The sequence below is a fragment of the Phaethon aethereus genome, assembly GCF_964289735.1.
Source record: "Phaethon aethereus genome assembly, chromosome: 14".
In the NCBI taxonomy this organism is placed as follows: Eukaryota; Metazoa; Chordata; class Aves; order Phaethontiformes; family Phaethontidae; genus Phaethon; species Phaethon aethereus.
The window spans coordinates 3058617-3075155 of record NC_138590.1 but is presented as its reverse complement, the minus strand read 5'-3'; the positions used below and the strand labels follow the sequence as shown (position 1 = coordinate 3075155).

The window sequence follows — 16539 nt, the reverse complement described above, 5'->3', positions numbered from 1 at the left end:
ATTCTGAAAAGACTTGAAAAGTAGTCAGGGACGCTTCTGTCACCTCTCTTAGGTGACTTTCTGTATTGGAACTGGTAAGGTGGCCAACACCCACTGGTAAAGGGGTAGGTGGCAGGGGCAGGTGACGACCTGTCAGCGCTAAACTTCAGTCGTGATATACGGCAGAAGCTGGTGCACTTCAGGAAGGCAGCACCTGAAGCATCTGAAACCCGATTCAGATAGACCTCTGCATGCTGTTTGCCAAACCCCTCTCCCCAAGGGCATCATAAGAAGCACTTGCTGAAGAGTGCTCCGGAGGTAGATGACAAACTCTGGGTTTAAATTTCCAAACCTCATTTTTAATATTCTCTGCTTTGCTATCGTAGTACTTCAGTGAACTAAGGGCAACCTTAGTAACCAGCCAGCCTGACAACAAACGTGAAGTCCTTGACCAGTGCTTCAGGAATCTTATGGAAGGAGTCGAGCAAAACCTTTTGGTAAAGAACAGAGACAGGTAAGTTCATAACACATAAGTAAGCTGAAAGAATAAAAGACAAATGGAAATGTTAACCGGGAAAAAAAATAACATAGGAAGTATTCCAGGTAGCCTTAAACTGCAGTTCTTTTTGAAAGGAAGATAATATCCTATCAAAGAATTCATCCCTAGGCCTAACAGTTAGAACCTGAACATTTGATAGTTGTGTATTTTCTTGGTCAGAAGTATATTTCCTAACTGAATCCCAAAGTCAAGGTTTGCCAGGCTGCAGCTGCTGCTGCTTCACTTGGGAAAAACTGCCCTATTTCAGCAGGTGAGCCTCAGAGATTCCTTTTTCCAACCTTAAACCCCTGTGATAAAACACGTGCTTCAGCCTCCAGCGGTGCTGTTGCTCTGACAGAGCCTTTTCTTGCTGATGTTGGGGTTAAGCAAGTGCTTGTGAAATGCCAGGATGAGAAGGGATCCGGTGGGGCCATTTAGACGTTGCAGATAAATGAGGCAAGGATTATTATTTTTTTTTTTAACACTTACCAAAAATTCACCCAATTTTGCCCTTGTTTAAAAAATAGAATAGAAGCCTTCACAAAAGAATTGGCGAGTTTGTTTGCATTTAATGTTCACACTAACATTTTGTAACTAGCTAGCTGCATTTTCTCTTCTGTGTGCATTATTCAACCAAAGCAAACCTTGAAAGTATAGGGATACAATCTAAGTCCAGACTGTGGCACTTCCTGGAAAGCGTGAAACAAACTGGAAAGGGGCTTGGTAAACCCATTTGGTGATTTTATTTTTCTGACTTCTTCCCTGTTTGTTGGCATGAAAATTATGTTGAATTGGTTTAATTCCTAAATAGTTCTGCATTATTTATGGTCTCCACAATTTTGTTTCATTTTTCTATTAAATTCTGGTACTAAAGGTGTAAGTTCCTTATGGCCTGACTGTGGATGATAGCCAGAGACAGGGGAGTTTGGAAGCAAACCCAGAGAAGCACAGAGATCACATTGGTGGCACTAATAAATTGGTGTAACTTGTATTATGCATCAGCAGAAAAGCTGGGGAAAAGGCAGAGCGCCACCGGGAAGGAGGAGAATTCCTGTTAAAACAAAGAAAAACTGAGCTGGCAGTGGCGGGCTGTAGGATGCAGCCTGACCTTAGAGTCGTAAATGCTCAGGGGAGTCATCTGACTCAACAGGTCAGATTCAGGATTGAAAAAAAAAGAAAAAAAAAAAAGAAAAACTGAGTAAAACTCGTTCTTATAACTAGGTAGTTTCTTAGTTCCGTATCTGTTTATATTTATTAAAGGCAAGAAGTCCTTAAGATAACACTACGTTCTGAGAAAAGCGTACTTTGATGTGAAGTTTCTCTGAGCTGCCTCATTCTGAGAACTAGCCTAGGCTCGGGGAGCTGGACGGGCAGGAGGCCAAGTCGCCTCTCGCCTCCGGGCTGGCAGCGAGGCACGGTAGCTGGGCAGCGTGGGGAATCCAGCTCTGCTCTCTCTGCTCTTCCCGGTCAGGGCATGGATGGAGGCTTCTGTCACTTGGGCTGCCAGAAAATCCTAGATCTGGCAAGCGTTAGATTCAAGTACCTGTGGATTTAAAGGGGTGTCTCATCTCGAAGCGCCGTGGAGTCCTCTCAGATAGGCAGCGGGGCAGAAGCTCTCGGAGAGCTTTTGTGGAAGTGCAGGCGGGGAGGGATGGGTGCAGCCGTGAGGGGGATAGAGAGAATTCGGTCGAACGAGCAGCTCGTCTGTCTCAGTAGCATCCGCCTGTCTAACTTGGGAAGACTTCTAAGCCATCGCTTCCCCAACAAGCAGCATGAGTTAATACGATGGCTTTTTCTGTTTTCAGCTCCTGATTTGTAATCCTTCTCAGATTTATTCTGGGGAACAGGCGGCTTCTTTTAACTGTGATTGTTTAAGATTGAGCAGGAATCAATTTCCATTAGTAAGGAAATAAGCACAAATATAAAAAATTATGAATAGAATAAAGAATGAAGTCATAATTGCATCCTGTATTTCCACACACAGCAAGCCCCAGCTTACCACACTGCTGCTAGCCATACCCATAAAGTAGAGAGCAGTGGAGGCAGGCAGGGAGGATTATTACCCCTGGTCCTACAAAGAGACCTTTGCTGAGATCCCATCAGTTCTGCAAGCACCTGTCCACCAGTCCTTTGCAGGAAGGAGCCCTAAGGAGCCGTTCTTCGGGAAACTTTATTAGCTTTGCTATAGTGAGCCAGCAAAGTCTGACACAATCAAAGCCAAGAGCATTGAGGCAACAAACAAAAGAACATTTGAAAAACCCTAAATGCAGGGTGCGATATATGTCTGACATTTTAAATAATTTTTGGTGTGGTTTTTGGTGGTGTTTTTTGTTTTTTTTTTTTAATACATACATGAGGTGTAATAAGTGGCAATTAAACTCTTCGTTTCAGGTAAGGATAGACCAAGGGAGTAGGTGAGATTTGGGCTGTCATGCAAGCTGAGTCAGAGTTGTCGTTCAGTCTGAGGTGTGATGACGCCGGATGGGTTTCCTGTCCTACACCTGCCTGTAGAGAACTGTTGGGGAGTATTTCTGTGAATTCATTCGGTGCCAGATGGGTGATGGTACCACGTTTTGCTGAGAGACAGGTTGAACTCTGACACCACTCATGAGGGAGGAAGGTAGGTCTGAGAGAGCCCGGCCTTGATGACCATCTGGACGTGTCCCAAAGAGCCCTTTGCTGGAGGTTTGGGAGAAAGGACGTGTTCTGAGTCACGTGAGATGGAAGGGTTTCTCGTTGCATTCATGTCCCAGCTGACTTTTAAAATGTTTCACACTGTTGGTAGGCTGAGTTCATAATGCTGCCCATGTGTGTTTATATGTTTGCTGTTACTATAATATATTGTTATTATATATTGTTATTTTGTAGGACTGGTCTTTGAGGGCACCTAGTGATTTTGTTTGTGAGTTTTCCTCTGGTTTTCTTTCAATTTGATTTACATTATAGTTACTCTTTTTACCAATTCTTGAAATACATCTCTCAGTGAATATCTGGTCTCCTTTAACCAAACATCTGGGTTGTCTGTTTTCCCAGGTTCACTCAGAATATGTCGGTCTTTCGAAGAGACATGGCTGAAGCTCTGCGCAGTGAAGGGGCCTCGGATCCTGGCAGTTTAGATATGATGAGTTGACGATGACTTTGGCAACAGAGCGCTGACTAATAAACCAACTCGGAAAGTTTTGAGACCCTGTTATATTGTTAGATAGATTTTTGACCCTTGTGAAAACTATTTTTTTAAGATATCTTCTGCCTTTTTATATCTCTGGCCTAAACGTAAGGATTTATAATAGTGAAAACAATGGAAATCGGCCTTAGTTTGAAGAACATTTTCAGCCTTTCTTATCAAAATTTATTATCCTGTCATTTTATCTTTCTGAAATAATATAGAAGCAGTACTTAACCAAAGAAGAAAATAAATATGCATTCCTTCTAAATTTGTATCAGTTAATGATTCTCAGTTCTACACTTACTAGTAAATAATATCTCATCAATGAAAAACTCTCCAAGCTCACTCTGACTGAGGTCATATTTGTTTGAAAAGGAGATGAAAGCCAGTAAAAATTTTTTATGAAGTCTGTTTGAAATAATAAAATTACTATTTTTCTACAAAATGTTATATATTTCTTTTCAGCACTGGCAGTTAATGACAATGTGGGCCACAAAGTAGAAGACTAGAAATGAACATTTTAGGCTATAAGTACAGCAAAGAAAATTGAGAATGTTGCACGTAATAAAATAAGAGATGATGGAGGAAGCCTTAATGAAGTACTGATGATATTTTAATTTCACAAATACACATTTTCTAGGTGTTTAGAAATTGAAAAAACAAACAAACACAGAAGAAAATAAAGTTGTTAAAACACTGTATAAAAAGGAAAAAAAAAAATCTATCTACCACTACAAAAAAGAAAGCAGATAGTTACAGAGACTCATGACCTGTATTTAAACAGTGTCTGGCAGAATGAAGATGGACGGATGGATCTGAAACAGCAAATTCAGCAGATTTGTCTTTGCCTCTCGGAGATCGTAAAGAGTTCGGTGTGTACCTGAGCAAAATCCCTCCTCTGGTCCAAAGCTCGCACTCGCCACTCTGGGTTTGTGGGGAGCAGTTAATACCGTTCTGTGGTGGGCAGGAGGTACTGCGTGGGCTGAGGAAATACACAAATTAATTGAAGCAAGATCTAACAAATATTAGAACTATTTAAGCAATAAGCCAATTAGTTTATAATGTAGAAAAGCTATTATGTGCAATTACAAACTACTGGTGTTGGTTTTGAATTGGGTTGGGGTTTTCTTTTTTTTTTCTTATTTACATAATTGATTTCATGTGTTTTTCATGCTTGCTTACGTTTGCGTATTTAGGAATACTTCACAACTGCCTAAGTAAGAATGGAAATTTTTTATTGTGGCCAACAGGGAGGAAAAGTTCATACCTGTATTTCTTACAGCTTTTTTCCATTTTTTTTTCTTTGCAGCTGTTATTTTTCTGCACATTTTTAAATTGCAGGAACTAAATCTGAAAGGAAGTAGTTTTGTTGAGCAGTTTTCCTCTCACTTTTAAGCTCAGCTGGAGAAAGTATTTAATCTGCAGCCAAAGGCTTTGATTTCTAAGAGTGCTGAGTACCTGAGAAGAGAATCGATTGAGGTTACTAAAGGGCTGCAGATTTGGGGTGTTTTTGCGTGCGGCCCGATGCTACGTGCCGGCGTTTGAAAACTTCGTGGAAAGCGTACGATCGTTACCGAGACGTCGCGCGTGTATGAATTGGTGCAGTCACTCACTTTTCATTCCGATCCTTAAAGGAAACTGGAATCTGTGCTGCAAAGTCAGGTTTTAAAAGCTGCAGAACCCAACTCGTGAACGCGTGTGCAGGTCTCCGTGAGAGCGGGGGCTTGGGGAGAGGTTTGTCCCTGTCACCGCGCCGATGGGCGCAGGGCTCGGGGCCACGCAGTGCCGCCTCCTCCCTGCCAGTGCTGCTGGACAAACCCTTCCGTAGCCTTGCAGCCCCGTGCACTGGCCTTAAAGGCTCGGATGAAAGCGAACGGGTTCTGTGACCCCGTTTTCTCGGTCGTGGGGTGGAATTAAAGCGGTTGCGTGCCATCAGCATGTGCTCACAAACCAGCCCCTTCGCCGGTTAAATCGGCTGCTCTGCTGGCAGCTGGAGGTTGGCGTGTCGAAAAGGAGAGCCCGTGTGCCCTGCTAGCTCGGCGCTCGGACTTCGGGGCGTGCTTTCATTTTACGTTCCTAAAACCTCCCTTCTAACACATCCCTTGTAGCTTACGAGCGAGATTCTAAAGAGCATCTTTTACAAACCGGGCAAACTCGAGACACATATTTGCACAGCATTTCAACCTGGGTTAACAATTGCCAACAGGAACTTCATTTAGAGTAGCTGGTTGTATAAACACGCTTGCTTTTAGGTTAGGAAATGGATGGCATAGCAAATAGAGAGTGTGTTTTATGACTCCAGATTCTTTGTTGGGAGTCTTTACTGTCAGCTTTTTATAAAGGGCGCTGTCAAAGCGGGTACAGCCCAGAATTTCCTTGTGTTTACAAAGCACGCGTAATGCCTCGTACTTCTCTTTTAAAGACATAATTGCCTTAAAGGGGTTGGATTTTTTTTTTCCCTCTTTAAAAAAAAAATGGAAACAATGGAATGGGAAACGTCGGAAAGGAGACGCCGCTCGGCCCCCGCGTGATTTCATCTCAAGAAACCGATGCGAGCCTGTCTGATGATGCAAACAACTCGGGACTCTTAAAAGAGTCTGATTCTCCCCCAAATGCATTTTATAGTGTTAGAGTGAAAATCGCCGGCCGCCGAACCTCAGGTAAGCGTCTGCCCCTCTGCGAGGGAGAACAAACCATCCCTAGAGCAGCCTTGCACAAGTCGGGCTCTGCTTGCTGGAGCAGGCACAGGCAGCTTTCTGGGGAAAACACGAAGTTTTAATACTCTGCCCTGCCTGCGTAAGGAGGCTTTGGAGAAACTCGGCCACCAGTAACGCGCACCTTACAAAATAATTCCTTAGACTTGTTAATGTTTTATTGTAGTATGAGTTTATGATGACAGCAAACCTTTCAAAACTGTAGAGGGATAACGCGCTTCACTGCTGTATTAAAAAATAATGTTGGTGTAGATTTTATGTACCATAGTTTGGTCTGCTGTTAAGAGGCGCTGCTTTGACAACGTTCTTTTTGAGGTTTACAGAAAGCATAATAAACTATGTAAGTTACATTTCTACAAACAAAAGCCATAACATAAGTTATTTATAAGCGTGAGATCCAAACAGTATCACGATAAATAAACCTTAATGGGTACCTGCAGCATCCATCCTAATGTAATTTGCCCAAGAAAAGTCATATTTAGTAGAAAAATCTGGCAGCAGCTTCATGTTGGTATATAAAATAAGGATAGGAGGGAGAAGGAAGCCAGGGTTAAAGACCGGCTGCTTTCCCAGGCTCAGCCCAGAGCGGCTGCACCTCCCAGCCTTCCCCTTCCACCCGGGGCTGGCGCTGCTGCTCGGGGAGACCAGACGGTACCGGGATGTGCCCCGCCGGCTGCAGCCTGATTTCATCGGAGGTGGCAGAAAGAAATCGAAGCCCGTCTGCCCGTCATCCTCTGCGCTCTCCTCCCTTTTGGCGGTGGTCCCTTCCCCAGCGCTTCCCTCGGACCCTCCCCGTCTCATCCGGTCTCGGCCGTTCACAGACCGGTGCATAGATTCTGAACTAAAACGAAGTTTCAGCTTTTTTAATATAACAGTTAAGATTACCAACCCAATAAAAATGTGCTTTGAAATGTGAACTGAAGCCACTAAGGCACGTTCGTCTGTCAGAGGCTGCGAGCCACCTTTAACTATTTGCTCTGTGAGTGGCATTTAACCGTTTCCACCCGCTGGACGGGGATGCGGAGGACGAGGAGGTTTATCGGCGCCCGTGTTCAGCCGGTCAGCCTCCACTCACGGCGCTGGCACCTCGACCTCGCTCCTCCGTGGATTTGGGCAGGGAATATACCTTGGCTGGTGGGGAAGGGGCTGCTGAGGGTGGACCTCGGCTCCTCCCCAGCCCTCCCCTTCTGCCTGCGGTGGGCTGAAGCTCTCCCCAGCTGGAGCCAGGAGGGGTGCAGCCCTCCCGAGCTTAAAGGAAGGGGCAGAGGGGAATGACCTTTAGACTCCGCAGCGTGAGGGCTCTTGGCTCGGAAAAAGAGCCCCTGATTTAACCCGTATGGGCTGACAAAACCTCGGATCCGCTCTGCTGAGCGCAGAGAGCTGAGTGCCCGACCGCAGCGTGGCTCCCCAGGGAGCGAGCTGCCTGCCTGCAGAAGCACAGCCATGGGCACGACGTCCCAACCGGGTTGTGACGGGGCCCTTTTCCATCACCGGGACGCGGCAGCGAGGCCAGGGCTTTGGCCTGGGGGCTGTTGGCGGCGGTGGCCCGCACCCACGGGGCGTTCCTGGGTGCACACCCCAACACCTGCCTGCCCCGTGTGTCCCCCCGGGTGGGCGCTGGCGGCAGGGTACAGGCAGAGAGCTGAGCTGGCAGCTGGCTGAGCGTAAGATGCTTTTGACCATACCCTCCTCCTTCCCCTTCCCGTGTCGGGACGCAGAGTATCCGCGTCCCTCTCCAGCCTGAACACCGGCATCGCCGCGCCGGCCCCGCAGGGATGCTGTTCCCAGGGCTGCCGCTGAGGACCAACTTCTTTGTGTCCTCTGTCGTGCTGACTTCCACACCCATTGTATGTAATCAGCGATGTGCTAAACACGTAAAAACATGTTGGGTTTATGCAGCAATATCCATCTAGAAAAGGCTATGGAGAACAGGAGCGGCCTTGCCCACTCTGCGATCCGCTGCCAGAGCCGGGAGCTACAGCAAAAACGTCTCGGCATCTGCTGCTGCTTTCTCACGCAGCGAGATATCGCCGTTCCCTGTCACCCTGTGGGAAGAGACAAAACCTGAAGCAACGGGCGCTGCCTTTAGGGGATGGCACGTCCCCGCAGCTGCCGGTGCCTCCTGCAGCCCTGCGCCGGGCGCCGGCAGCGGCGGCAGCTCATAGCAGGCTCGGGCTCGCGAGGTTTCCCAGCTGCCGGGGATGGAGACCGGGTCCCAGCTTGTGAATTTCTGCGTGTTAGAGGAGGGTCTGAGGACATCAGAGGACTTCGATACGTGAGAGCTGACACGGCCTGTAGCATCCTTTAAAGAAAGAGGACCTATTTGTGGCAGTGCGATGGCCAGCGAGGCAGCGCGAAGACGCGAGCTGTAGGTCAGAGGCTGGTCAATCCCTCTTCCTCTAAGCGTGGCTTCCAGCTGCCAGGCAGTGCCTCGGGTGAGGGTCGCCATGACTGTCGCCGGGGCCCAGGCCCCGAAGGAAGGAGCTTTTGGAGGAATTGGAGCCCCAGAGGTGCAGGACAGCATGCCAGGGTGGGCAGCCCAGGACATGCATGCACGGCCGGGGAAGGGGCAATGTGAGCGGAGCTGGAAATGCAGAAAGGCGGCTAATGCTCTGTGGAGCTCCTCGAGACGGTACGAGGGCCAGCACTCGGCTGGACTAACGCCCCAGCGCAGCAGTTAAGCAGCACGTGCTCAGTGGTTTTGGGTGTGATCCTGCCCCTTAATTGCCTGGGCTTGCTGGAGACCCTGAGCCTGGGTTTCCACAGCACTGTCACCGGCGAATTTGCTGCTGCCGCTGCCGTCTCCCGAGATGAGGTGTGTGGGCGCTGCCGGGTACCGCAGCCCCAGGTATGGTGGAGGCTCTTCGTGGGCACGGCCACGACCAGTCGGGTGCGCCCACAGCACTCGCACCCATAGCCCTACAGCCACGCCGTATACGTGGCGTCTGCAGGCTGGACGGCGGCTTAAAGCGTGTGGGGTGAAGGGCTCCCCAGCTCCGGGGCCGTTCCTCCGCTCCAGCCGGGCGTGGCGTCGCAGCCCTCGTGGGAGCAGCCGCGGCGGGCACAGGAGGCTTATTAGCAGCCCACCAGCCTCCTCGCAAGCCCAACCGGCAACGCCTTGTGCGTCCGAACAGGCCTCCCTGCCCCTGGGTTTCCTGCGAGAGCATCAATCACGCTGCAGCCCCCTGCTCTCGGGCGGCTGCGCCAGGCAGCTCGGTAGGAGCTGCGCAGTCGTGCACCATAAATTAACGGCCCGTTATTATAAAACGCTGCCTGACTGGTTTGAAAAGGCTGGAGGAGCCCCACAGTGGTTTCGCTTGGTCTCATGCCCAGAGACCTGTCCCTCTCACCTTAGAAACAAAATGCCTTATTTTAAAAATAATTAATGGCAAACATTAAAAAAAAAAAAAAAAGGTGTAATGGATCATTTGGCCCATGCTAAATTTTGACAGTAAACGTTTAACTGAGGCTACTTTACAGCAGAGCGGCTGAGCTGCGTGGGGGGATGCTGCATGTGCTGGTCGGGGCTGTGCACCCCCTGCAACCCGTGGGGCTGAGCCCGTCCCCGGGGAGGGGGGTCTGTGCTCTGCCGAGGCTGGCATGGGTGGCACGGGACCCTCTTGGGGTGCAGCCAGATTTAAATCTGTGGGCTGCTCTGGGTCCCTGTTGTGCCACCCGTTGCTGGCCCCAAGGTGATGGGAGGATGACGGGGCAGGGGGGATGCTCGAGGCTGCTGTGGGGAGCGCTCCTTCTCTCTCCGGTCTCGCGTGATGGTCTGGTCCTAACGGGGACCACTTGCCCCTGGTCCCCTGTAGTGTGCTCGTCCCTGGGGAACCTCCAGGGCCCCTTTGTGGAAAAGAGCTGAAGTCCCTCTGCATGCCACTACCCACAGCCCGTGCCACCTCCCTGTCCTCACCACTCCCAGGCACTGAATAACGTCCTGGCACTGCTGACCACCTCCAGATGGGGATTTCATTTTCCATGGTGCCAGGACATGCACAGGAGAGAGACCATCCCCATCACTCCTCTGCTTTCCAGGAATGCCGGTGGCTGCTGGAGCTGCAGCCCCATTTCTTCTCCTTTGTGGCACAGCCCAAGGGCCCGGATGTGGATGTGGCACGTATTGGTGCCCGTGGCACACGGGAGCACGTGCCAGCAGCACGGCTGGGGTCACCACTGGCAAACCCGCTCCAAATGTGGATACAGAAATGTCTAGTGCCACAGTGGAAGTGGGTGCTGGAGCTGCCTCGCTCTTGAAAGGCAGAAGCACTTGGGGCTGGGTCAGTGCGTACTTCATCACGTGTTTTTATTATCTCATCCTACAGGAAGCACTTTAGAAGCTGCTCGGTGGCATTAGCCGCTGCTGGGCACTTGGGGGGTCCTGCGAGGACACGGGTCGTGTGAGGACGCCCTCCCTGCGAGGCCCTCCATGTTTTGAGCCCAAAGATGTTCCCGGGACTGAGGAGCGCGTGTGCATGCCATAACCAAACCCAGGGACTGTGGCGGGCTGTGGCACGTCCCCCTCCATGTCCCTGCCATGGCAGCTGGGCTTGGGAGCAGCTCTGGGTTTCAGGGATGGGTGAGGCAGATGCTGCACCTCTGCCCCCAGTGACTCCCAGTTACAAACTGAGTAAGGGTCCCTTCTGCCCAGTGGTGCCAGGGAGGCAATCACTCCTCTTATGTAGTGTTACTTACTTTTTTCCCCCTCTTACCTTTGTCCCTCATTGCCTTTGCAGGTGGCTGGGTGCAGGGCGCTCCGGACCCACGCCGCCACGCCAGCCCAGCCACGCTCCCCGCCAGGGCCAAAGGAACCGTGCCGCAGCATGGCAGCGTGGCCGCGCCGTGCTTCTTCCTGCCGGCACCACACGCTCGGCATTGCATCTCAGTTAGCCCTTGCACAGTCTGAGCTTTACAGGGAATGACAGCGTTTCACCTCTCGCTCCGCAGCAGCCACCCCGCACGCCCCCCCGGAGTTCTGCCCTCCCGGCCCCCCTGCCCACCCAGCTCCCGCTGTGGGGCTGCCTACCCGTGGGGTGTTGGCTGTGCACTCCCCCCCAGCTGGACACCGTCCTGCTGGCGCTGCACCCGTTCGGGCCCTGCTGTGCCTGGGTTAGAGGGGACCCTGCAGTGCGCTGCCTGCAGCTGGGCACTTGCAGGCTGGCCTCATGCCATGCCAAGGCCGTGCCGTGCCGTGCCAAGGCCATGCCGTGCCACACCACGCAAAGACTATGCCGTGCTGGCCCGCGCCTGGGGCCTGGCTGGCGCCCGGATGGGTGCACCCAGCTGCACGCCTGTGACCAGTAGCTGCCTCGACGCAGGGCGGTGGAGATGCGCTGCGGGTGCCTGCCCGGGGGTCCCGCTGCCTCCCCTGTCCGGCGGGGCCGGCCCGCGGCTGGGTCTGGCTCCCCGACGGCACCGAGCAGCCCGGGTTTGGGTGGGCGCGGTCATCCCCGCACCACGGTCACCCCGGCAGGCACCCGCCGGCTCCGGGCTCTGCCGCGGGTCGCAGCGCAGTGCCGTGCGGGGGGCCCCGGGGTCCCGGCCAGGGCCGCGCCGTCGGGGCCGCGGCTCCGCGGCTCCGCTCGCTCCGCGGCGGACAGACGGAGGGGGGTCCCGGGGCGGGAGCGGAGCCACGAAACGCGGCGCTTGGCGAAGCGGAGGCGGTGTTTGGGACCGGGGCGGTGCCGCGGGGCTGCGCGGGGCTGCACGCCCTCAGCCCGCGGAGGGGCGAGGGAGACGGGGCGGCTGCGGGAGAGTCGCATTTAAGGGTCCATACGTCCCGCGTTATTAATTATAAAACATAATTAAAGTAAAACTGCAGAACGTCAACATATTAAATTTAAAAGCTAATATTAAAATAGAGTTAATATTTAATAAGGTAGCGGAGCGTTACAAAGCTGTACGCTGATACTCTATATTTAACTGTGTAAAACCAGGAGGGTTTTCCCAAAGAAAAATGTATTGTTTAGCTGATTATCAAAGACTCTGTGATATATTATCCATTTCACAAAAATAATATAGATATCTTTTTAAATATAGTAATAAAAACATACTAGCGCCTTTTAAATATACTATTACTTACCACCCCTTTTCATATTGTACTATCACAGACACTTTGGAATTGGTTTAAAAGCACATCATTCATTATTCAAAGCTCATCTTTGCATATTATTCCAGCTCAAGTCTGCCAGGCTCCCTGTGAAATCGTTCACAAAATTGATAACAGCAGACACACACGCAATAAAAAGATAGCCTTGGGCAGCCCGAGTTCCCATTATGCAGATCAAGCTGCAATTTTCTCTAACAAAGCCTGCCCCGATTCAGGCCCGGGTGTCACTTTATTTATTTATTTATCCTCCCCCGGTTGCCCTTTTTTGGTTTTGTTTTTTTTTCCGCCTTTTTTTCCCCCCCCTCTTCTCCTTTTCTCCCTGTCTTCCCGCCCGCCCCGCCGGGCCGGCCGGAGCGGGAACCCCGAGGGCCGGGCGCCCGCGGCCCTCCCCGCGGCCTCTGGGCGGCCCCGCACCATCTTGCCGGGACCGTCTCAATCCCATTCGCTCCGCTCCGGGGGAGCGGCGGCTGATGGCGGCTGCCGCTCGCACCCGTCGGGGCGGCAGCGGGCGGGGGGGGCGGTGTGTGTTTAACAGCCGTGTTAACGACCGCGGGCCGGGGCGCGCCGCCGCCGGGGCCAGCCGCTCCGCAGCGGCCGTCGGGGCGCGAGCGGCCGCGCTGCCACCGCGGCGCTCCGCCGCCGGAACGGCGCGTTGCGGTAATTGAATCCGAAGGTGGAACAACTCATCAGGGCCGCGGCCGCCGCCGCCGCCCCGGCACCCCGGGACCGCGCTGCCGGGTGCCGCTCAAATGCCATTACACTCCATTAGCAGGGAAATTCTATTCCCCGTTTTCATTTCCCTCTGTACGGGGGGAACTAAGTAAATGCGGCGGAGCCTTATTTAATTTTTGACGCCTCTGGTCCAACTGGGACGTCAGGGAGCGTCTGCAAACTCGCCCGCGCGGCCGCGCCGGGCTCCCGCTGCCGACAGCTAAGACCAAACGGAGCCCGGGCCCCGCGGGCCCCCGCGCACCCCTGGCCCGGCGCCGGGACACCGCCCCGGGTCACCGCTCCGCGCCGCCGTCGGGGCGGGCCTCGCCGTTGGAGCGCGGCTTGCCGCCCGCCGGGCGGCCGTGGGGTGCCGGGGCCGAGCGGGGCGGCCGTCGGGGGCGGCGGCTCCGGCGGGAGGCGGCGGGCGGCCGCGCCGGGGACGCGGAGGGGATGAGGGGGAGCGGGACGGCGCCCCCGAGGTCCCCGCGCGCCCCGCCCCCGCCCGCCGCCGCGCGGCCCCATTGTTCGTGCGCCCCAGTGATGTCACCGCGGCGGCGGCGGCGGCGGCGGGGCCCCGCGCCCGGACGCGAGGCCGGTGCCGGGCGGCGGGAGCCAATGGGAGCGCAGAGGCTGGGCGGCGGCGGCCAATGGCGGCGGCGGGGGCGCACGCGGCGCGGGGCGCGCGGCGGCCCCGAGGAGATGACGGGGCGGCTGCCGGGGCGGCGCGCGCTCGGCAAAGTTTCGGCGCGGCGCGCGGCGGGGCCGGCCGGGCCCGCGGAGCGCGGAGGAGCGGCGGCGCCTTTATAGCGGGCGCGGAGGGACGCGCGGCGGCGGCGGTGGAGGCGGTGGCGGAGGATGGATCCGCCGGCCGGCGCGCAGGGCCCGCACCAGCACGAGCCCATCAGCTTCGGCATCGACCAGATCCTCAACAGCCCCGAGCAGGAGAGCGCTGCCCCGCCGCCGCCCCCCCGGGGCCCCGACGGCGCGACCTTCCTGGGCGGCCCCGGCGGCCGCGGCGGCGCGCCCTACCCGGCCCTGCCGGCCCCCTTCCCGGCCATCGCCGCGCCCTTCGAGGACTCTGGATCTTACAGTGTGAACCTCAGCCTGGCCCCGGCCGGCGTGATCCGGGTGCCGGCGCACAGGCCCATCCCCGGGGCCGTGCCGCCGCCCATCTCCAGCGCCATCCCGGCCATGCCCGCCGTGCCCAGCCTGGGCAGCCTCAACTTCCCCTGGATGGAGAGCAGCCGGCGCTTCGTCAAGGACAGGTTCACAGGTAAGGCGCCGGGGCGGAGCGGGGCAGCCGCGCCCCCGCGACACCCCCCAGCCCTCCGCCGGCAACGAACGGAAAGGCAAATTCACGCATCGAAACGAAATAATAGCGTTGGCGATACCGAGAATAAAAGCACAGGCTGCCCGCCGGCTGTTGCCCTCCCTCGCACTCGCAGCCATCCGAAAAATCGCTCTCCTGCCGGCCCTGGATCGCGGGGCCGCCCCGGGGGGGCGGCCGGGGCCCGCTCGCCCCCGCAGCCCGTCGGCGAAACGTGGACCCGGGACCTCGGGGAGACACCGGCCCCTTCGGGGTAGGGGGTGGGAGGGCGGCAGGCAGAGCCGCGGCCCCGGGGGTGGTGAGGGCGGGGGGGACGACACCGGCACCGTTCGGGCGCGGGGCTGACCCCTGTTGCTTCCCACCCGGGCAGCGGCGGCGGCGCTGACGCCCTTCACGGTGACACGGCGGATCGGGCATCCCTACCAGAACCGGACTCCGCCGAAGCGCAAGAAGCCGCGGACGTCCTTCTCGCGGGTGCAGATCTGCGAGCTGGAGAAGCGCTTCCACCGGCAGAAGTACCTGGCCTCGGCCGAGCGCGCTGCCCTCGCCAAGTCCCTCAAGATGACGGACGCCCAGGTGAAGACCTGGTTCCAGAACCGGCGCACCAAGTGGCGGTGAGTCCCGCGCCCCCGGGGCCGCCCCCTCCCGCCGCCGCCCCCGGCGGAGCCCCGGCCGGGAGAGCGGCCCTCGCCGGCGCCCGGTAGCGGGGCGGCTGGGGCGGGGGGCAGGAGCAGGAGGAGGAATTTTTTATTATTGCGATCTCATTTTTCGTTATCGTTCCTATTACCGTTGTTCTTTATTTTTATCTTTCTCTTTCCTATAGTTCCCCGTTCCCAAAAACGAGGCGTTACTCATAAAAACGAGGGATTATTCGTAAAAACGAGCGATTATTCGAAAAACGGGGAACTATTCGGAAAACCGGGGGAATAGTGGGAAAGCGGGGGAATGTTCGGAAACGGGGGATCGCTGGGAAACGGGGGGTTGTCTAGGCGCTTCCCGCCGCCCGGCATCCCGCCGTTACGGGCCGTGCGCGGCCCCGGAGGGAGCGGCGCGCTGCCCCGCCGCCCGCCCGGGATGCGGCCGCGCCGCCGAAGCGGGAGCCCCAGTGGGGCGTCCCGGGGCGTCCGGGGCGCGGGGCTGAGCCTGTCCCCCGCAGGCGGCAGACGGCGGAGGAGCGGGAGGCCGAGCGGCAGCAGGCGAGCCGGCTGATGCTGCAGCTGCAGCACGACGCCTTCCAGAAGTCGCTGAACGAGTCGATCCAGCCCGACCCGCTATGCCTGCACAACTCGTCGCTGTTCGCGCTGCAGAACCTGCAGCCCTGGGAGGAGGAGAGCGCCAAGATCCCCCCGGTCACCTCCCTCGTTTGAGCCCGGTAGTCCGGGCACGCAGCGGACTCGCCCGCCGAGCTCGGCCGGCGGCTCCCCCCGCCCCCGGGGCCGCGGCTCCCCGCAGACGGGGCGGGCGCGGAGGCGGCGAGCGCGGCCCGCGGGGCCGGGGCCGGGGCCGCCGCGGCGCTTCCCCGAGGCCGGCGCGGAGCGGAGCCGCCGGGCGCTCGCGGCGCGGGGCCCCGCCTGTACATTCGTGTCGATGTTCCACTAGGAAGGGAAATATGTCACTTTTTGTAAGAAGTGTTAATAATTTAATTTATTTATGCATCGAGATTTTGGGCACTATTAATATGGAATTATATAAAACCTCGATTATTTATATCGAAATCTGAACATAGGTATTTTGTGTTGGCTTTGGAACAAAAGGCTATTTTTTTTTCACGTTCTGAGGATAGTCTAACGAAAAAAATACCTACCTATCACTTAGCGGAGGGGACTAAGTGGAGCCGGTGATGACTCATTAGCTTAGGAAACCCTATTAAGCTGAAAAGCGGTAGCTTCCATCTGTCCCAGGTGAAGTTAATGTCAGCTGTAATTTATTCACCGTAGTAATAAGGGCTCCTTTCAGGCGATACCCACTCGGTTTTGTCCTCACCTTTCTGGCCGA

General features: G+C 55.2%; 2 protein-coding genes across 2 annotated transcripts in view; both read left to right on the top strand.

The window, feature by feature from the left end:
• The window catches only part of RANBP17 (RAN binding protein 17), a gene marked incomplete at both ends in the record, with an annotated part of 158590 nt that extends 154943 nt beyond the window's left edge, over window positions 1-3647 (top strand). The window contains 2 exons of the mRNA XM_082006378.1: window positions 366-493; window positions 3551-3647. Coding sequence (XP_081862504.1) covers window positions 366-493; window positions 3551-3647 — 225 coding nt within the window. The remainder of the gene's footprint in view (window positions 1-365; window positions 494-3550) is intronic.
• Window positions 3648-14004: 10357 nt separating this feature from the next.
• TLX3 (T cell leukemia homeobox 3) lies at window positions 14005-15911 on the top strand (the record flags this gene model as incomplete). The annotated part of the gene is made up of 3 exons (XM_082006031.1): window positions 14005-14490; window positions 14915-15158; window positions 15701-15911. Exons 1-3 carry the CDS (start codon window positions 14073-14075, stop codon window positions 15909-15911), a joined length of 873 nt encoding a protein of 290 aa, XP_081862157.1. The 5' UTR covers window positions 14005-14072.
• Between the last annotated feature and the right edge of the window lie 628 nt (window positions 15912-16539).